Source organism: Ochotona princeps, chromosome X (assembly GCF_030435755.1).
Source record: "Ochotona princeps isolate mOchPri1 chromosome X, mOchPri1.hap1, whole genome shotgun sequence".
NCBI classification, from domain to species: Eukaryota; Metazoa; Chordata; class Mammalia; order Lagomorpha; family Ochotonidae; genus Ochotona; species Ochotona princeps.
The window spans coordinates 73,899,479-73,922,382 of NC_080865.1; the positions used below are offsets into that span (position 1 = coordinate 73,899,479).

Below are 22,904 nucleotides of genomic sequence, written 5' to 3' on the forward strand. Positions count from 1 at the left end.
CTAAGCATTTCAACATTTTTAGTTATTCTATTTAAATGATAGTCAAACTGAAGACATTTTAGATACCAATATTTTGTTTGGTTATAAGTGGCTTTTAGACCTCTGTAATTTTTGTCTGGGTGGCTGAAAAGAGGTCCCATTTATTTATTTACAACCTTAGATACTTTTAGAAAAACTTAGGTACCAATAACATGAAAACTTGCTCCTTATCTTTTATTTCTAATTCACTGTAATATTTATCTTGAGATTGAGCATCTTCATTCCAGCCAAGGCATTTTGTAAAAATAATAATGATTCTAATGGAGACAGATGAATTCTAGTTAATTCCGAGAAGCAACAAGATGTAATTTTAACCAAGTTTTAAAAACAAAATTAAAAACAACTTCAGCATACTGCATGTCAAACAATATTCATTTAACCTTAAAAGCCGCATGTGCTGTTTATTCAAACCTCAATTACACTCTGAGTGGTACCCTATGGAACTGGAATGATTTGGCTTTTTTGGTAATGGGAGAAATGAAGAATAATTATTTGAAAAATGGTCAAATGCTGGTCTAATGTATAGATTGTTTGTAACCCCCATGGCTTCCATTACTCTCCAGTTGGCTTGATTAGGACAGAGAAGCAAGTCCTGTCCTCTCAAAGGGGATAAGTGCTAAATGAAATTCTGAGATACCCCTAAAGATAGCAAAATTATGCTAGCAGTTGATCACTTCTGAACCACATGAGACATGATATATAGGGTGATCATAAGACCCAATTTACCTAGAACCATTAGATCTGTTTCCTATTTCTCTGAAAGACATTAATTATCATGATTTTAAAAATATTTTGGTTTGGATGGTAAGCTATATAGGCTGTAATCATAATACAAATACTAAAAACGATATGCATCTTTCAGATGTGACTTAGAAGAGAAACATTCAGAAGAATGAGTTGATATAAGTAAAGTCCAAACAAATAGTAAAAGGACTTTTCAGGAAAAGTAGAAAAGGATATTAAGATAAAAAGAAACTACTATGGAATTTCTACCTCCTATGTCACCAAGTTCTTCAGTAGGGTGTTTAATTGCCTATATTTAATAACCAAGCTAGAGATTAAGTAGAAGTTGGGATCCGATGATATTAAGAAGTCTCTGCAATAAATATAATTCCATAGATTCTACTGGAATGAAGTGTGCTGAAATATATCTGTTAAGTTTTAACCAATATTGATATAGATTGTCCACTGATGGATTTCTGAAACCCATAATGATAAATAGTATTACAGGAAATCTTCCAGTGTCATAAAATGGATAGCCATTGCTTTTTAGAACTTACTTTATTATCAAGTAAAATATATTATTGTTTATACTGTCAATGCAAGCCATTAACATTATAAAAATATTTGTTTGAGAAATATTAATGCACATCACAAGGGGAAACTTCCTGCCAACAGTAGCAAGCCAAATCTGAAGAGGAGTCCAAAAGAATTTATTCAGAAACATCAGCAACTCTTATTTTTGAAATAAAGTACATTTTGAGAGTACATGTGTTTGCAGGAAGAGAGAAAATTAAGAAACTGTTATATAGCTTGTGCTTAAGACCCACAGTCATCTTTTACAATGAAGATGCTGTTAAACAGATCCAAGTTCATGGATAAAAATGGATTTGGGCTTCTCAGAGCAGTCCCAATGCATCTGCTGGACTGTTACCATATCTGGCCCCTGGGAACAGAGTGATCACAGTCTGTTCCTCCAAGTAGTCTTAGAGAAAACAGAGTTCCTAAACTTATTTTACTTCCCCAAGTTCACAGGCAATACAATGTAACAGCTACAAGAACAGACTAGAGCCAGATAGCCTGGATCCAAATTCTGGCTCTGCCCCTTCCTGCCTGTGTGTGACTTTGGTCAAGCAAACTAATCTCACTGTGCCTTGGCTTTTTTTATTGCTAAAATGGAGACAATAATTGCTACTTTACAGGGTTGTGATGGTTAAAATGAATTATTATATGCAAAACACCTGCAAATGGTAATTGTCGTGTAGGTACTAGCTATTACTCCTTACCCTTACCTCCAATCCTTTTGGCCTACTCTTCCATTTTTCTCTTCAGGAATAATTTACATAAAGGAAAATCTCAGTTTAAGGGACTCCTATAAGTATGCTAGACATTGAACAGAGCTGAGTCTAGATTAAACAAAGAAAGACTAGGAAAGAGAAAATTTGTGCCTTCCCACAGAAAGGCAGTCATTACATTTCTGGATCACCAGAAGCCCAGGTCCTGGAGACAGAAAACAGTGATTGTTGAGATTTCTTTAAGTCAAACCCAGTAATGTGGCTTGGAGTCTCTCATAATTATTCCAGTCCTGCTTTTGTTTTCATCTTTATAGAAAACAAGACTGCATCTTAGGTACAACTCTTTTTTGTCTCTTGACTAAAATGAGGCCAAAATGAATAGATCTGCTTTGTCGGGACATTGTAATTTACATAACAATAAATGTGTCAAAATTCCTAGTACTTCAAGGAAGTAGAGTGCCATGCTAACACATTCATGTATTGAAAATGAAAAGCAGAATGGCTAAGGGAACGTCAGTGATCCAGCCATGTAAACAGCCTAGTCAACCTGAGAATGAAAAGTAGGCAGCTTTGTGGCCTGTGCAGTGGTTCAGAGGCTAATCCTCCACCTGTAGTGCCAGCATCCCATGGGTGCCAGTTGTAGTCCTGGCTGTTCCGCTTCCAATCCTACACACTTATGGCCATGGAAAGCAGCAGAGGATGGCGTAAATCCTTGGAGACTTGGAAAAAGCTCCAAGCTCCTAGCTTCAGACTGGTCCAGTTCTGGTTGTTGTGGCCATTTGAAGAGTGAACCAGTGGACAGATCACTCTCTGTCTCTCCTCTCCCTCTGTAACTCTGTCTTTAAAAAATAAATCTTTTAAAACAATCTTTAAAAAATGAAAAGCAGTCACTTTTAAGATCCCTCTTTTTTCTAATAAACAGCATTTTGGCTTTCTGGCAACCCTGAAGAGAATTCAACTCCTTGGTAGAGGTGAAAAACAGGAACTGGTTTTAAAAATGAAAGCCAAGCAGAACATTGACGTAGTCATACTGGCACTTCGCTTAAATCAACTGATGATTATACAAGGGTACATTAAATGTTCAGTTTGGTGCAAAAACTTTTTCTGCATACATAGTTTTTCTATACTATGCATTTTGGTATACCAAAATAAGTATATCTTTTAATTTCTTTTTTGCTCAGATACTTTTAAACTATCCTGATATCAAGTGCCCACTTTTCTTGGGTTGTGGAAACTGTAAGTTCTTAGTTACAATGTGGGTAACATGCAAATATAATTCTCTCGCCTGGCATTGCTTTTTCCTCTTTTTTCTTTTCTGTCTGTTTACACTACCAGTCAACCAATCAGATTCATTTCCAAAAATGTTGTTGTCTAAGCTCTTGATAACTGTTCTGATGTGAGTAATGGGCACATTCAATGGTGTGTTTGCAGGCAGCCATGACATTCCTTGAAGTAGTTAGAAAGAATAAGACTGAAAAAAGACTGATTCTAACTACCCGTGCAGAAATAATTGCTCTGAAATGCTTCACTGGAAATTCTTTATTTTTGCTGTAGAACCAGACTTACATATACACACGTAGGGTCTCCAGCCCCACAAATGGAATGGCACATTGTTGGCCCTGACAGGATATCCCAGATGGCCAATTAGGAATCATCACTATTAATTTGTTAAGCTCAATATGAAAGTCAGTGTTGTCTCAATCACTGTTTGAAGGGATTTCCAACTAGAAAGAAATCTGGACATAAGAGGTATGCCAAGAGAGTTGAACATGACTGTAGAGGGTGTGAAGGTCCTGTGGAGATGAATTCTGAGCACAAGATATGGGCAGAGAACAAAAATGACCTGGAAAGTTTCCATGAATGGGAAGAGTCCAGTTGGGAATTATAAAAGAAAGAGGTCAGAATATTAAATTTCAGAGATAGTTTCACATTAATGAATGTAAATGGTTCATGTAAATTATTAATGGTTGTCAGACTACTACATAGCTTTGAAAAGTATTTCAATGTAGGTTGAAGTCTAGATTAAAACATAGTAATTGAAAAACATGGAATTACTTTTTAAAAATTTCACTGTATTGTAGTAAGGACATTTAAAATTGGATCTGGCCTCTTATCAAATTTCTTAAATATATAATCTAGTAATATTAACTATAGGCACAATGTTATATAGCAGATTTCTAGAATGTATGCATTTTGGGGGTAGAAATAATTATTTGATATGCAGAGGAATCAATGAAGAGACACAGAGCCAGAGGAACAGTTGTTCCAATCACTGGCTAACTTTCTAAAATCCCACAATAGCTAGAGCTGGACCAGGCCAAACCTGGGAACCAGGAATTATATCTATGTCTCCTACACGGGTGGTAGGAACACAGCCACTTAAACCACCACCTGCTTCCTTCCAGGATCTGCACTAATAGAATGCTGGAATAGGAAGCCAGAGCTGGGTATCCAACTCAGAAACTGTGACACAGGATGCAGGCATTATAACTGTCATCTTCAACTCTAGGCCAAATAGTCATTTCTCAATTTTTACTTTTAAAATAGCCATCTCTCAATTTTTACTTTTAATATAATGCTTCTCATGAACAATATTTCCTTATGATCTTCATGCCCAGGAATTGTTGGTGTTTCTGAGAAAATGTGGACCAAAACAAAACAACTTGAGATCGAATTCCCAAGTTCTACATTTAGAATTGTTCAATATTTTCCCTAGTTTTACTTTAAAATTTTTGAAAATTTCAAATGCATGATCAATAGATATATAGGTAAACATGCATATACATATATTCACCTAGAGGAACTGCATAATGGAAACCAGCATACCAAGAAGTGAAGATACATTTCAGTATACATCTCTACTCCTGAATAAAAGGAGGACTCCCAATGAAACTGTTAAATATATCTTGGTAATAGGATCAGGACTGTGCCATTGTCTATACCTACAATGTCAGGATACACTTAATGATGGACTGATGACTGCTGGTGAAAGGCTATGCTATTGAAAACAATATGGGGGAAAAGAGTGGGGGTGGGGCAGGGGGAATATGGAGGGTCAAAGGGGAAATCCCTGAACCTATGGAACTGTGTCGTGAAAAACAACTTTTTTAAAAAATGAAAATTTGGCTTTTATGAGTAAAAAATAAGGTACCTCATCTGTAACTCTTCATATGATCCTCAGATTCCAGCAAAACTGATATCCAAAGTACAAATCTTCTAAGTTTCTCTCTCTCTCACTCTCTTGCTTGCTAGTTAGGAAAAATCTGTCTTGAGAAAGAGGCAGTCATCTTAAACACTGACAAACTGCTGTTGCTTTCAGTCTTCATTACCTTGAAAGAGGTAGCGAAAATACTCCCATTCTGTGCCTGGTGTGATGGCTCAGTGGCTAAATCCTCATCTTGCACACACCAGGATCCCATATGGGCACTGGTCTCTATCCCAGCTGCTCCACTTCCCATCCAGCTCTGCTTCTGGCCTGGGAAAGCGGTAGAGGATGGTCCAAACCCCATGGACCCTGCATGCATGTGAGAGGCCTGGAAGGAACTCCTGGCTCCTGGCTTTGGATCAGCTCAGCTCCAGGAGGTTGTGGTCATTTGGGGAGTGAACCAGCAGATGCTTCTTTTTTTTTTTTTCCTGCCTCTTTCTTTCTTAAAGTCTGCCTTTCCAATAAAAACAATTTTTAAAATTCCCATTTTGGGCTGACATTATATTACTTGCAATGGTGACACCCTATATCAGAGTACCAATTTGGGTGCTGGCAATATTCCTTCCAATCTAGCTTCTAGCTAATATGCTTGTGAAGGCCACAGATTTTGATTCAAGTGCCTAGGCCACTATCGCCCATGTGGGATATCAGGATTCCTTAAGCCTGGTTCCTGGCTTAAGCTTGGCCCAGCACTAGTTTTTATAGTTTGTTGTTGTTGTTGTTGTTGTTGTTGTTGTTGTTGTTGTTGTCACGCTGCCTGGTTAAGCCATTTGACTTTGGCACCCTAAGGGTCAAAATAGATCCAGGTTGCCCTCAGACCTAACAGCCAGCAGGTTCTGGCAAGATCAGCAACACCAACAACCTAGTTATTTAGGACGCCTGGTGTCTCCCTAATCCTGGGAACTGCTCAAACACAAAGCGAGAGACAGGTTGTATTGACAACAGTTCAACCACAGCAAAGGATCACAGGAGGTGGAGATTGGTGAGCCAGGAGCTGGGACTTTGGAGGCCATGGTGGAAATCTAATACAAGAGCCCAGACCTGAAACTCACTGGATGGAGTGGCACAAATGACTGCAAACAAAAAACTGGATACCAACTGCAGTAAATCGAACTGTAGACCTGTGGGTGACACAGCTTAGAAACCTGCCCCAAGGAGAAGAATCTGCTAACCAGAAGTACAATGACCAAGAGCAAAACAAGAGACAGAGACACAATGAATATTGCTGAAGACTCCCCTGCAAAGGAGCAAAAACCTTTGCCAACCTTAGAGTTAACTGCAGCTAAAATGACAGGAACAAATTACCACCTATTCATATTAACCCTGAATGTAAAAGGCTTAAACCCCATCAATCAAACGTCATCATTAGTAAACTGGATTAAAAAATAAAGCCCATCTATTTGTTGCCTGCAGTAGACACATCTCACCAACAAAGATAAGCAGGAACTATAGGTCATAGATTTTGATGGTTTTGTTTTTAGTTTCATCTTTTCAAAACTTTTTTTCTCATATTAAATTCTTCACTGACTGATGGCTCATACTGTTGCAGCATTTCCTTCAAGAAGGTTCTTGGGTCTGGCACAGTGGCCTAGCAGCTAAAGTCCTCACCTTGCATGCACCAGGATCCCATATGGGTGCTGGTTCATGTCCTGCTAGCCCCACTTCCCATCCAGCTCCCTGCTTGTGGCCTGGGAAAGCAGTCAAGGATGGCTCAAAGACTTGGGACCCTGCACCTGTGTAGGAGACCTGAAGGAAGTTCCTGCCTCCTGGCTTTGGATCAGCTTAGCTGCTACTGTCACAGCCACTTGAAGAGTGAATCAACGGATGGGATCTTCCTGTCTGTCTCTCCTCTCTGTATATCTGACTTTCCAATAAAAATAAATAAATCTTTAAAAAAAGAAAGTTCTTGATTTTCATTTCTTCAGTGACACATTAGTCATTCAGTAACATGTTATTTAACTTCGTGGTGTTGCTAATTTCTTTTTTCTTCCTGATGTTGATTCTGTATCGTGGCTTTTACTTAAGGGATGTATAGTAACTGTGTAATGGAGACTGTCATATCCAGATGTGAGGATACAATGTAGTATGCATCTCTATTTCCAGACAAAGATGGACTCCCAATGAAACTGTTTACTATATCCTGACAAAAGGATGCTGGACTCACTGCCACAGTCCATGCCAAAAATGATGGACTGTGTATGAGGAACTATACTGTTGTAATATAGGAGAAATCAGTGTATTGGGTGAGAGGATTTGGGGAGGGGGTAAGGGAAATCCAGAGCCTATGAAACTGTATCATAAAGTAATACTACTAATAATAATGGTAATACTACTAATAATAATGATAATAATAATAATAATAAATGGGAAAAATTCAAAATAAATGTAACAGAAAAAAATAAATTATACACCCTCACTTATTGTGTAAAACAAAACAAAATTGACTAAGGTACATCCATTAGCCACATCAAGGCCTTAATGTGGCCACAGATGAAGAAACTCAATGAGTAGTCATGATTAGGCATATCCATTAGAAAAGCTTAAGGGTAGCTGGATTATTGAAAGATTAATGGGATTAATGGAAGGTAGAAGAGAGAAGGAAAACTATTCCAAACTGTGGGGTTAAAGAAAGATATATAACAAGAGGGAAGGTGAAAAGGGGACAACATATCACAGGACAAAGCTGAGAAGGTGTGTTTGTGTCAAATGAATGAGGATGGGTAGGTCAAGGAAGGATCAGATGGTTTTATAGGGGCCAGGGAGAAATAGAGAGAGAGAGAGAGAGACAACAACTGGTTCACTCTCTAAGTGTCCTTCACTAACTGAGAATGTACTTGGCTGAAAGCAGTCACCAGGAGCTCAATCAGTCTCTCTCGTGGATGTCAGAAATACAATTAATTGAGCCATCATTGTAGCCACTTAGAGTCTGTATTAGCAAAAAGCTGCAGACAGGAGGACAGCCACGCATTCAAACTAAGCACTCTGATATGGGACACAGACATCTAAATAGTGTCTTATCCACTCAGCCAAACCAGAGGGCCCTTAAAAACGAGCTGAGGAATTTCGATTGCACAATATGGTAAGAAATGACAGGCACTGAACTACGTTATCAAATCTCCCCCAAAAAAGAGTAAAGCGAGAATAATGTAGAGACTGCCACAGCATCATTGCATGTGACGGGAGTGATGTTTCTAAAGTGGCAGCAGAAGTTGGGGATCTTGGGAGTACAGGACTGTCAACATTTATCTCCCTAATTTTTGAGTACATCTTCCTTTAGCCTGGAGAGCAGAGACAGAGGAGGAACATGGTGTGAGTTAAGACCAGAGAGACAGTTCCAGGAATTTTTGTTTTCCTTTTCATTAGATTGTGTTGCTTCAGTTACTGGCTTTTATAACAGTTTTCCTTTGTGGAATGTAGCACAGTTATGTAGGCCATTGGATGATACATGATGGTGTTTCTCACTGAAATACCATGTGGGCTGATTTCATGTCTGTTTCTATCTACCATTGCAGCTCCAGTACTGGCAATGCCAGGTATTTAGTAGTTGCTTTACAAATGTATGCTGAATGAAATCAGATACATATTTATACTTGGGCCTCTTTAGGCCTAGAAACAGAGAGGAGTTGAACATGTTGGTCGTTGTGGTTGAGAGTGGGCAGAATGGAGCCTTCATGGAAAAAGATGAGCAGTGTCAATATTTTCTTAGGGCTAACAGCATACAATGTGCCAAGCAAGTCTCATTTCCTCCTTTGCACCAGAAACATCACTTGGCACACTCCTATGAATGGACTTCAATGGGTAGTGCAAGGAGTAAGAACGTGGAATTCCCTCCAGACTGACTAGGACACATACTATTTATCCATGGGCATATCATTTCTTTGCCTCAGTTTCCTCATTTATAGAGTGGAGATTAAATGGTTTCTACTGCTGTTGTGAGGGTCAAATGAGTTATTCTAGTAATAAGCCCTTAGAACTGCTTGGCAAGTAGCAACTGCTACACACATACACTGTTTAATAAACGGCATATTTAGCTTTCACTATGGTCCATAGCCTACTCTCAAATACCTCTCTCTTGTCAAAGGTCCAAGCATATAGCCTTCTCCTTTGCTTTGGCAAGTCAGCAGGAGACAGGAAGCAGACATGATAAATGGTTGAAGGAAGCTGGGTGTGGGTTTAGGTTTGAGGCCTGCCTGCCCAAAATGTGGCATGGCAGTAGCAAAATCTCTGTGAAGAGATTTTTTCTTCTGATAAAGTTTCCCTTGAGGCTCCAGTGGATGTTGGCACTCTGCTTCCAGACCAGATGAGGTTTGCTGAAGTGCCAACAATGATCTGTGCCACTCTTGCCAACATTCCTGACTGTCCTAGCCGCATAGAAATGTCTAAACAACTGAGGCTGGAGCTGAAAGTCAATGCATGCCTAGTACTGCTGTGTAACCCAGGAAGGGGGCACAAATTAGCATCTGCTAACACGGCATGGGAGTCATTTCAATGGAGCCATTTATACTGAGGTCTGCAAGCCCAGCACTCAAAGGTCGTTTCTTCTTCAGCGGTTGGCCCTTGCTTAGGGTGGCCAGCATAGGACAGAAGTGTCTGAGTTCCCTGCTGTATGAGTAATGATTACACAAGATACCCCTTTGTAAAAACATCATTTCAACAGACAAAAATTTCTAGGTGCGTCAGAAATGAGGACTTCAGAAGGGTTTCAGCCACATCATATACAAATGAAACATGTAAAGAAATTGGAGGCAAAGAAAAAAAAACAATTTTTATGAAAGTGTAGGATTTAGTCTTTATATGAAAAGATTAAAGAAAATGGTGTTATTTAGGCTGAAGAAGAGAAGGCAAGGAAAGGATCGAAGGCATCCTCACACTACATGAGGGAAGAATACATGATCAATAATAAGTAGCTTTTATCTGTTACTTCTGAGGACAAAATAAAAGCAAAGTAATTTAAATTGTGACAAGAGAACTAGAAACAAGATAGTCCTAGACTCTGTCACAACAAGACTAGAAATAAAGTTCTGTCCATGAAGATGAAATAAATAAAAAGGCAAAACTGCTGGAGACAGAGAAGATTCAATTCTATTGCTCTCCAGAAGAATAGTACAATCATTATATCATTATCATTTATCAAGCAATATTAAACTTCTCCTAGCACTTTTATGCCATGTGAATTCATCTTCACCGTCATCCATGGGTGGCAGTATATTTTCATTCGTATAGCTGAGAAAATACAGGTTCTGAATGGGTTAAGTAATATGTCCAAGGTCAGAGCATCAACAGATGCTAACTTTGCCACATAAATCCAATTCCTTCTGTTCAGGACCTATACCCTATATACTATTTTGCCTCTCAGAAGCAGTAATAAATCCTTTTGCAGTTTCCTTTCCTTTATCAGAAATGTTTCAGTTTAGATTTCACTTTTTTTTGCCCAAACAACATAATCTCATCTTAAAAACTGGATTAGAGCAATTAGCTGATTATATTAGCAATCACAGGTACAAGGACTTTCTTTTATCTGGGGAATACTCAAAATAGATAAAAGGGTAGATGAGAAAAAAGGGCGAGGAACATTAGGTCCATTTTTCCTAGAATCTAATCGCTGTAGTGTAGAACAAATATATGAAGAGCCTTCAAAAACTTTTTGTGATGATGAAATTAAAAGATAAATTTATTTTGTTAAAATACTTTTAAAAAATTCATGCATGGCGGGGCTGGAATGTTGATTCAATCGGCTAATCCTCTGCCTGCACACACCAGCATCCCATATGGGGACTGGTTCACATCCTGGCTACTCCACTTCTCATCTGGCTTGTGGCATGGGAAAAGGAGAAGAGGATGGCCCAAAGCCTTGGAATCCCGCACTCATGTAAGAGAGCTGGGAGAGGCTCCTAGTTCCTGGCTTCATATCTCTCAGCTTCGGTGATTGTGGCCATTTGGGGAGTGAACCAGGAAATGGAAGATCTTTGTCTCCGTCTCTGCTTCTCTGTGTAAATCTGCATTTCCAGCAAAAATAAAAATAACTCTCTGAAAAAATAAATTTACACATGGTATTTTCATAATATACATATTCTATGAACTTTTTGAAGAACTCTCAAATCAGATCATACTGTGATAAACAGGTTTGGAAAGCTGTAGGACCTTGTTAATGCATAAATCAAATTAGGTTGTAACCAAATCCTGACTGACACAGGAGGACTGGTACAAGTAGGCTATCAAAAGCAATGAACATATACTAGTAGTCAGAAACAGGCTATTCCTTCCAAAGAAAAATATTAATTATGCTGTTCTAATATGCAACAGAGAAAAAAATAATCAGCATAAGACTCAGGAATGACCTAGAATAATTTCCTATTGAGCACAAACCAGTGAACTTCTAGCTATCCACTGTAGTCAATTAATAATTCAGGAGAAAAATATGAAAATCTTTTCTTATTTTAATAATATGTAATTCAAATTATACTGTTTAGCAATCTTTGAAAGTGCACTTAGTCTGTGTCTACCATGGTGGGGAAAACAAAAATGGATCAGAGAATGCCTTTGCCATAAGACATTCATACAGTGATATGACTGATCAGATACTGGCACCAGTAAAAAAAAAAAAGAGGAAAAAGTTAATAAGGTGATAATGGTACTGGAGAAACACAAATTCAGTACTAAAGGGTTCTAAGGGGAAGGTAGGTTTACACTTAGGGTGACCTCTGAAGAATACGCTGGATATAGAGGTCCATAAATCAGGCACAAATGTGGGAAGGTGATGAAAGAAGAAAGATTTTCCAGCTGATAGTTATCAAAATGTGACCTGAGGATGAGCTATGTTAGAAACTAAGGAGGCTGCATTTGAGCTAGTTACTGAAAGACTGCCAGAACTTTCACAGGCAAGGAAAGGTGGAGGGAAAGGATTTTCCAGAAAGAGGGAAGATTCGCTGTTCTTACCCTACTGCACAAATGCAGGTGTTACTTAAGCAATCATTTTTTCTTTTCCATACAGTCCTTTATCATAAAATGTCTACCATTCACCACATACTTGGTTGCCATATGGTTCGAATCAGCTGCTCTGAATATTCAGACTAAAATTGGTTACTTTTGTTTTTCTTTTTTAAAAATTGATTTTATTATTTTAGCATTTAGTCCAATAGGCTCCGAGATTTCCCTTCTTCCCTCCCCACCACCCCCACTGATTTCCCCTACATTATTACAATAGTATAGTCCTTCATAAACAGTCATAAGTCCATCATTCTGATATTTAACTGTATCCTGACATTGTAGATATGGACAATGGCAGAGAGTCCTGCATTCTATTAATATAGGATTCAGACTTACAATATGCATGTTAATGCACCAAACTCAGATACAAAACCATCATTCCAAGGAGTTCTCAAATCATCTACTTGGACATGAGAATGGTTTTTCAAAGTGTTGGTCCATAAACAATCATTTTGCATCAGTATGCGCAATGATTTTTTAAATTAGGATCACTTCAAGGCTCCTGAATCAGAATATCTGCAAAGTGTTGCAAAGTTTTGAATTTCAACACATTTTCTAGGTAATTCTGCAGCACACAAAAGATTGAGAAACACTGAGAGGAGAAGCAGACAGCAAAGGCAGAAAGGTTCAAGAGCACAGGAATGTGACTGAAACCAGAGGCCTGTGAATGGAAGAGTCAAAACCAATGAAGGTGATTTGGGGAAGACCATGCAATGCTTCTCCATCAGTATCAAGGGGCTGACATATATTGTAGTGGAAACAGAAAGGCATCAATTTCAGGAGTAATGTCATAGTTCAGAGTCTGCACTCTGGAATCTAGACTACCAGGATTCAAATCTTAATTCCTTAGCTCACTAGCTACTTGATCCTGGACAAAGTTCTTAACCTCTCTCTGCCTCGGCTTCCTCATAATAACATGGGGATACTAACATTATGCAGCACACAGCGTTGTCATGTGATGAAATCAGTTCATGTATAAAAAGTTCTTACAACTGAAACTGGTTTATAGTAGGTATTATATGTGCCAGCATAAACGTCTTATGTTGAACAGAGATATAATGATATTAAGGCTCCCTGTTTGGAAGACTGAAAGAGCAGTGATGCATGAGTCATTTACATGTCCCCTACTAGAAAATCTTATAAATTTTCCTCTAACTTGGTTCTTTTTAACTTTGCTTGCCCATTGGAATCACCTCCCCCTTCTGGCCTAGGTATAAATCTATAAAGATTAATTCCAATACACACCCATGCTTGATACCAATGCTCTAAACATAAGTTAGATTTGTCTGCTTGTCATTACTGAGTGTTCACTACATCAAGAAATCATCCTTGGTTCTTTTCTTGCATTGTCTCATTTAGAAATCAACAACTATCTTCAAGGCAGGATTGTTAACAAAATTAAGATCAGCCAACTAGAATGTAGTAGAGTTGACATTGGACCTGAGACAGCCTGGCCCCAGAGGCTCTACTCTAAACCTCTTCTCTGTACCGTGTCAGCAGTCTTCCCACCAGGGAGGTTGCTTTGTTATCCTTCTTCCTGGTTGTATTATTGCCTCTCTGCAATTCAATCTAGATGCAACATCCATGGAGATCCTTCAATACTTCAACTAGATCAAGCTATGCTCTTGCTCACAACCTCCCAATGCACTAAAACCCACAACCCAAACTTCTTCCCATGTTATATAGTGCCTGCATGATCTAACTCCTGTTCATCTCTGTGCCATCATCTTTTGCCAGTTTGAACCATAATATTCCAGCCACTGTAGTTCTTCAGTTTCTGCAATGCTCCAAGCTCCTGCCTGCCAGGGGTCTTAGCATTTCTTTTCCTTGGGCCTGGAATGCTCTTCTTCGCACTCTGCGTGCATGGTTCCTTTTCATCATTCAGGTTATGTTTAAATATCAGCTCCTCAGAGAGAATTTCTTGATTATCCAACCTAAATAAACATCTTGTTTTCCATCCTAGTCTTTTATTATTTAACTCAGAATCTACATTGTTTATATCTACATATTTATTGGTTGCCTCCTCTGAAAAAATGTGAATTCTATCAGAGCAAAGGGTATATGTTTCCTTCTACGGACACCATATATGGTTGAGAAGGTTAGATATTGCACAAAAATGCCACAGCTAAAGGAAGAAAGATGTTCCTGGAAAATGTTAGCAAGTCATCCTAAATAATGGGATCCTTTTTGCAATTCTTAAAAAAGATGCCTTATGGTCTATATTTATCAATTCAAAGCTGGTTTATATCACAGGATTGAACATACAGAAGATGTTTAATCATATTATGATACTCCAGTGAGAAATCAGAAAATGGGAGGAATATAGAATACTGTTGATAGATCTGGTAGTTTGAAAAGAAGCAACAAAGGAAGAATTAAATGTGATTAGGTTTGACACTAGGAACCTGAAGGGGAAAAACAAAACTGATTCTATTTTGTATATAAATTGGGAAGATGATGTCTTCCATTTTGCTTTTATTGAATTTGTCACCATTTTATTGTGGGATTTTAAAAAAATATGGCTAAATTTAGCCTGTACTCCTTCAAGATGGTCACATCAGTGCTTTGCAGGATCCAATCTTCCTTTTATGGCTGTGAGTGGAAATGGTCTGTGTTTTACGATACAATAATTTAGGGGCAAAGCTTTAAGGGATTAAGGAAGGAGAGATAAAGATATTCACTTCCACATTAGCTGACTCGCACCCATCCTCCCTGCTATACTCCAGCACAGTTTCTTTCAGGCTATGGGCCCTTAGAAAGCAATGTTATTTTCTCCCCCCCATTTTGTGAATGATTACACCCAAAATACTAAGGCTACCATAGAAAATCCCCTTTCTCTAGGTCACCGGAGAAGTATTTTCCTTTCTCGTATGTTCTGTTACTCAGGATGGTAGTACTCCAGGCCTGCGAACACATGACACTTACCTCTGCACACCCGGCAGCAAGAATCTGGAACAGAGACTGGGAATGCACAGGTTAATTTGGGGCAAGTCTTGAGACCACAATACACATTCCCCTCCTGCCAAGGACAAATAGAATTAAGATCAGAACAATCTGGAATACATGTAAAAAATCTACTCAGTCCCAGGAATAAAGTAGGTTTGAAACAACATAATCTTCCCAACTTTTCTTCCAGTGTTGTTTCTATGTACTTCTGATATTTTATTACACATTGCTTACTGTTCTATTTACTATTCACATCAGAGATTAAGTCACATAAGGGCGAGCAATCCTAGTTGGATATCCAAATCTAAGATGGTACAGACTACTGTATGAGGCTGCCCAACCTCCACATCACCAGATTCAGTCTCATTCTTCTGTGCTCACTGAATTCCTTGGTTCTCACTGTGGCTCAGTTGGATACTGGGTATTTAACAAAATAAAGATGTGTACTATAGCCATCATTTGTAGCATTCTCTGGGTTTTTTCTTCCAAGCCTGAGAAAAGCTCTCTGGAGTACAGCAAAACTATACAACATGGTCTGAATTTTACAGCCTGGTCTCGCCCATGAGAAAGGATACAATTTACTTTCTGGTTACACCTATATTTTCAAATAATCTTAATCTCCTAAAATTATCTTACAAAAATTATTCTTTTTAAGCATTGCTCTGACTTCTTAGAAGCATTTCCTTCTGGAGCTTGAAGAGTTCCTGAAAGACCAATAGGAAAGCAGGCCAAAACTAAATACTCCCAAACACTGATACTATATTTCCACTGAAAACCCTAGAGGGAAGTGATTCTATAAATTCCCCCTGGCCATGAAGGGTTTAATGCCTCTTGCAGGCAAAACATTCGTTTCTATATTTAACTTCATTCTTTTATACTTCAGTTAAACATTCTTCATTCACTAGATTTCCTATATTCTTTGAACTGTGCAATCAAGTAAAGATAAAATGGATATATTTTACTCATGAATCATATGCAGGTATTTTGACAAGAAATGGCACAAGAATCATCATGATTAAACACCTATAAAGAGTTTTCTCACTGCACGACACCAGAAATTACTAATTGGTAGAACTTCATAGGTTAAGAACTAACAGACACTTCATATTCTTGTGAATTACATGGAGTGGCCCTAAAGCTGAAAGTAAATTTTCCTGTCAGAACACTCCCAGCAATCCAGATAATTGAGTGCTTTGATAAGGGCTTAGGTGGTATGACTATTACAAAAAAGACTGCAGATCATGAATAATGGCTTATATTTTACTTGTCCTATAGCTTTAAGGCTGGGACATAATGGGTATTATATGTTCAACAGCCTTGTTTACAGGTTAACAATCAGGAGCTTTAGATCAGCTGCAAGGCTTATGGAACTGACCTTTCATTCAAACATCTTAGATTGTAGATTCAAACAAGAACTACCTATACAGAGGGAGGTCTCATATTTGGATAGGGACTAGGAAGGACATTAAAATCTGGGTCTCACCGAACAGCTGCATTGAGTGCACTGATTGGGTTGCCGGTTCTGAAAGAGTCCTTCAGCCATGAACAGCTCTCCGTGTTGGTAAGTGGTCCCATTGTACTCACATGACTTGCTGGTCACCTTGTTCATTGAGGGTAAGGAGTCTTCTGGAACAGGGTAGGGAAAAAGGACAACTACTGGGTCTTGGCATCACTGCAAAGAATTTCATAAATCCCAACAGCAGATGGGGCTGTATTACACAGAGGGAGTTGAGAGAATATTACATAGAAGGACGAGAGAATCCATCCATTCTCCCACCTGCTGAGCATTCATTGAACACCTGGCATGTGTCAGGCACTGTGAGAAGCATTAGCAAGATAGCAGAGAACAAGAACAAGAGCCCAGTTCTGATGGAGGAAATCATCTAGCTATGTTAAGAAATCAACTTGACTGAAGGGGCTGGGCTTATGTTACCTATTATTCTTTTGCCTCTGTCCCTTCAGAAGAGCAGCCATCTATTATAACTCCCCACAAAAGAATTCCCTTTACCATGTTTCATATCATTGGTTGCATATTTGCCTTTTGCCCTAGCCTCTGTAACTTCAGCTTATTTGTCACTCCTCCTCCACTGTCCCATACTCCCCACTTATACACATATACCTACTGAAATCTTATCTGATGAGGGTTCAGCTCATATCCCCTTTCCTCCATGAAGTTTTCTCTAACAACTCCAGCCCATGCTTTTGACCTCTCATGGCATATGATGTCTGAAACATAGAATTTGACACTTCAATATTACTGGAATTCATATTTGTGAATTGTGGCATACTACAAATCCATTTACAACATCGTCCTCTATTATAATGAAGCCTCATAACAAAGCTATGGATTAGGTAGGGTTGATTTGATCTTTATTTCTCATTTGAAGGAAACAAGCTACTGGAAGTTAAGTGACTTACAAACTGAAGTCATAAAGCTAGTGAGAAGTGAGAAAAAGAATCAAAATATAGTCCTCTGATCCTAATTTCCATCTTGTTCCTATTGACTTCTGGGTATGTATTGCTTTTTGAGAAGTAGAACTCCTAAATATCTCTTTACTCGATGAAGTCCAGCACAGGGTTGCTATGTAGAGACCAGGTGAATGGTCTCTAGCAGTCTAGTCACTGGGCTTCATTAACACATATACTGCATGTGTATATGTACATGTATGCATGTACATACACACACACTAAAATTAAACTAAATATTCATGAGTGAATTATAGATAAAAACAGAGGTAGGGAAATACCTACCACAGGATAGTAGAATAAGAAAATTCAGGACAGTTCTGTGTTTCATGAGGAAAACAAATAAATGTGAGTCCATTTTATTATAGTTCAATATAGAGTGAAATTACTCTCAGGATGGGTAAAAATGATAAAGGTCATTTATAATAATATCCATGACAAAATAGTAGCTAACATTATTGAACCCTAAATGTATGATAGGCAATGAGGGTTGAGTGTTTTATATACATCACCTCATTTCCTGTTACTGATAATGTTCTGACACATACCCTACATTTATATGCATTTTGCAGATGAGAAACTTAGGCTCAAGAAACTAATGATTTCCCAAAATCATGCCACTTTTAAGTGACATGGCTCTGAACTGATATCTGACTCTAGAATCTTCTTTCTCTAGCCACTATCTAGAAGGATATCAACTACTTCTGATTGTAACAAGGAAAGGGCCATTTAATCTGAACTAAAATCCAAACACCATTGAAATATTTAAAGTAACCTAAACCTCTAGAACATTATACTTTAGAGTACCCAGACACAGACATTGCAGATTCATTGGTTTCATTATTTGAGTAACTAACTCAATGTCACACTTTTGCATAATTTGATCTATCCTCAATTTACCGTTTTAAAAAGATGTATTTGAGGGCCCACAGCTGTAGCCTAGTGGCTAAAGTCCTCACCTTGCATGTGCCTGGATCTCATATGGGCGCCGGTTCTTATTCTAACAGCCCCACTTCTCATCCAGCTCCCTGCTTATGGCCTGGGAAACCAGTACAGAATGGCCCAAAGCCTTGGGACCCTGCACCCATGTGGGACACCTGGAAGAGACTCTTGACTCCTAGCTTGAGACTGTCTCAGGTCTGGCCGTGGCAGCCACTTGGGGAGTGAATCAGGGGATGGATGATCTTCCTTTCTGTCTCCTCTCTTCTCTGTATATAAAAATAAATAATTCTTTTTTAAGAAAAACTTATTTGAAAGGCACAGTGTGAGAGAGTGTGTGTATTCTTTCAACCACTTTTATACTCCACAGATGGCTGCAGCATCCAGGACTGGGCCAAGTTCAGTCAGGAGTTAGGAACTCTAATCTAGTATCCCCCTATGGGTATCAGGGACCCAAGGATTTGCAACATCTTTTGCTGCCTTACCAGGTGTGTATTATCAGGAAGCATGATCAGGAGAGGAGTAGGTGGAAGTTGAACTGCTGCCCCAATACAGGATGCCAGTGTCTCAAGAGGCAGTTTAACACACTATACCACAACATCAACCCCTAGCCTCAATGTCTGAGTAACTCATTCCTTGGGTATTAACTAGTTGTTAATAATCCCTTATAGCCTATAAAGAAAGTTATTTTATTTTTCCTTTATAAAAAGAAATTTTAGCTCCAAGAAAGAGATTAATTCAGGCTAATTGTTCCTCTGTGTTGAGTCCCTGCCCCATGCCCACAAGTGAATACAGCACATAGCTGCAGCTGGCAACAGTAAGTGAAAGCCATCAGAGAAAGGACAGGAGCAGTGCCATTTGTCCCCTGGGCTTTGCTTTAATAATTCCAAATCTCAACATCTTGTAGTAATGGAAAACTACAATGACCTACAAAATAATATTTTACATGGCGTTTGCATGAGCTGGCAAAACTTTAGAATACAAAAAAAAAAAAAAAAAAAAAAAAAAAACCCTCTGGAGTTATTTTGCCTCTAAAGAATGTTGATTGATTTCTGAACCAGGCCTTTCAGTAAGGAATCAATGAAGGCAATTGGAAGGGGGGGGGATCAGTGGAAGAATAACCTTGAAAGCATTCCTTACAATAATCTTTTGAGTAATCTGGCATTAGAATTTTTTTTTAATATACTCAACAGGACACGAACAGAAAGCAAGAGATAGGAAGAAAAAGCAGAATCAAAAAGAAAATAATTTCAGTCATGCTTAACACTAGCTTCATGCAACTAAAATATCTTAACAACTCATTTACTCTTATTTATTCTTCCAACATCCTTAATAATGTATGGAGAATAATGAAAATGAGACTATGGAGGCCCCAAAAGATTTGACTCATGTCACATAGCTGCTTTACAGGGGAAGCACCTTGGAAATATGAGGTAATTTTACTGCCTTAAAATTTGTGCTGTCTTCAGTGTTAAAGTTTTAAAGCAGGACCACTGAGTTATAACCTCAGTTTGAGTCTCCGGTTTCTCATAATCTTGCATGAAAAATTAAACTTTTGGGGTCTCAGTGTTTTTTTACATTAGAAGAATGGGATACCGGTCTCAAGCATCCCTTTGCATCTTTGGAAGATCAATGCAGCATGGTTGCAAACCAGAGAGGCAAGGAAAGTCAAGTCAGAGACTACCCTAACGAACCCCAGATTTTTCAAGGTAACTGGGCTTCTAATCAACTCTCCTTCGGACACCCTCACTGTGCTCCTGGCCAAAAACTGGGAAAAAAGCAGACCAAAGCCAAGCTGGCTAAAGGTCCGTCAGGAGGATGGTACACAGAATGGCCAGACTGCATGCCCCTAGCCTCTCCCATACAACACTATGAGGAGGAATGGGGCAAAATCATGTGTCAAGTAAATAGATAAGCAGAAAATTGTTTCTTCACTCAATGGTAATAATGATCTTTGCATTTTTTTCCTTTTTATTTGAGAGGTGTGTCCAGTGTGGAAGGGAAGGAATGGAAAGAGAGAGACATGGGAAGGGAGAAGCCTCCAGGCCTCTGGTTCACTTCTCGAATGGCTACAATAGCCAAAGTTGGGCCAGGCTGCTCTCTGGGAGACTGGAACTCAATCTGGGTATGGTCAGTGGGCAGCAGGGACCCAGGTACTTGAGCTATGTCACCTGCTGCTTCCAAGGATGAGCACTTGAAAGAAACTGGAATTGTGGGTGGAGCCAGGTTCTCAAACACAAGCACTTCATTACAAAATGCAGGTGTCCCGAGTAGTGTCTTAACCACAGTGTTAATGTCCATCCTGGAAAATGTCATATACTCCAGCTGAACTACAATTTTTTGGGTACTCAAAATACACCTCCTTATCCTAAATGTCTCTTGCTACCAGTTGTTTCTCACTGATTCCTGAAGTATCAGCATTAGTGCTTTACTGGTCTTAATAGGACCTTTTTGCAATTAGATTTTGCAAATCCAGAACCTCTTTCAAAAGCAACACATTGTCAGTCAGTACCATGAGTAGGAATAGTGTTGGTACAGCCTTTTTTCCCCCTTCAGAGCTCCTGGCAAATTTTATTATGAAGTATATGGTCCTACACTACTTCCTTCCATCCGCCAACATCCCCTCCTGGCACTACATTCTTTCCTACTCTAGAACTCAAAGTCTTCACACTGGTTTCTCTCATCACCACTCTCCACATGCTCAAATTTCCGTTCTCATATTGAGAATGTTCTTGGATAATCAGGAAGCCAGTTGGTATATCAGAAGACAAATCAGTTCCTGGAATAATGAAATAAGTACAAACCTTCCTAGAGCTTCCAGGAATCAGTTGGTCCTCAACTTCATGTAAAATCATTCCTTTTCTGCTGTTACCACATTTACTTTGACTCCTACTTCCCTCTGATGGCTGAGCCTTATTCTAATGCTTCCCTGGTTCTCTGCCATTCTATAGATATTATAGCAACATTTGTGCAGGCAGTGGAAGCAGGAGATGAAACTGAAGGTAGTGCCCCAGGAAAAGAAGTTAGGCTGTCAAACAGACACATAAATACACTCCACAATAAAACACAGTCAAAGTGCTCTATGTCGTAGGTCTCAGAAACATAAATACAAGGGAAGAGAAATTGGGAAAATGGCTGGGATAATGTGTTATTTTCACATAACATACTATTTGCCATCTATGAACCAGAAAGTAGGCCCACACCACACAGCAAATATGCTGGGACCCTGATGTAGGCCTTTCCAGCTTCCAAAATGGTGACAAATCAATTTATAACCTTCCAGTTTGTGGTATATTGTTATAGTAGCCCAAATAGACCAACACACCAGTTTCAGTATGTTTTTGCCCTGTACTCTTGAGAAGGTTATTCAATTGTTTTGTAATTCAAAGGGAGTACACCATCTACCTTATGTGACTGTGAGATTCAGAGATAATTCACAGGTACAATATTCACAAAAAATGGTACATGATGGTGTTCTTGAAGGAAGGCATATAGAGGAAAGCTATGAATCTGAAAAACATGATTTTCCCGTTTTCTAGGGATGAATGGACAATTCAATAGAAGAAATTTGTCTTGTACATTATTTTTTAAATTTATTTATTTTTATTGGAAAAATCAGATGTACACAGAGAAGGAGAGACAGTAAGAAAGATCTTCTATCTGCTGGTTCACTCCCAAAGTGGCCACAATGGCCGAAGCTGAGCTGATCCAAAACCAAGAGCCAGGAGCTTCTTCCAGATGTTCCAAGTGGATGCCAGGTCCCAAGGCTTTGGGCTGTCTTTGACTGTTTTCCCAGCCCATAAGAAGAGAGCTGGAAGGAAAGTGGAGCAGCTGGGGCACGAATCAACATCCATATGGGATCCTGGCAGATGCAAAGTGAGGACTCTAAACACTAGGTTATGGCTCCCGGCCCCTGTTTTGTAGCTTGTTTGTGGTAAATTCTTCAGGGATAAGGGTTAAGACACTGATTCTCTCTTGTTTTGACAATACCCAGCACTGTGTTTGGTTAAAACTACAGGGGAATAGTTTTCCTGATTTTAGGAGAATGCTACTCTCATCGGAGATACAGGAACAAAGAACAATGTTAAATGATAACTCATTTTAGGAATATAAAAAAGTTCCAAATGGAAAATAAGCCATATTCTCACAAACTGCCAGACAATATTGAATCAATAAATAATTGTGCTATGCTCTAGAAAATATTCCTAGCTGAAAGGGTTAGTAGATTCCAAAATCACAATCCAACCAGCCATGTACAGCATTTTCTAAGTACGTTCTGTGTTAAGATTCTTCAGAGGTGTCTCCAT

The 22,904-nt window shown here is 38.8% G+C and overlaps 1 protein-coding gene across 10 annotated transcripts in view; it reads right to left on the reverse strand.

The window, feature by feature from the left end:
- The window catches only part of CHRDL1 (chordin like 1), a 127,132-nt gene that overhangs the window by 31,741 nt on the left and 72,487 nt on the right, over positions 1-22,904 (reverse strand). For 4 of the 10 annotated variants that reach the window (XM_058658893.1, XM_058658892.1, XM_058658897.1 and 1 more), the window contains exons 5-6: positions 16,676-16,845; positions 15,172-15,265 (exon numbers count right to left, since the gene is read on the reverse strand). In XM_058658893.1, coding sequence (XP_058514876.1) covers positions 15,172-15,265; positions 16,676-16,845 — 264 coding nt within the window. The remainder of the gene's footprint in view (positions 1-15,171; positions 15,266-16,675; positions 16,846-22,904) is intronic. The other 6 variants (XM_058658895.1, XM_004590192.3, XM_058658899.1 and 3 more) reach the window with 2 other exon arrangements.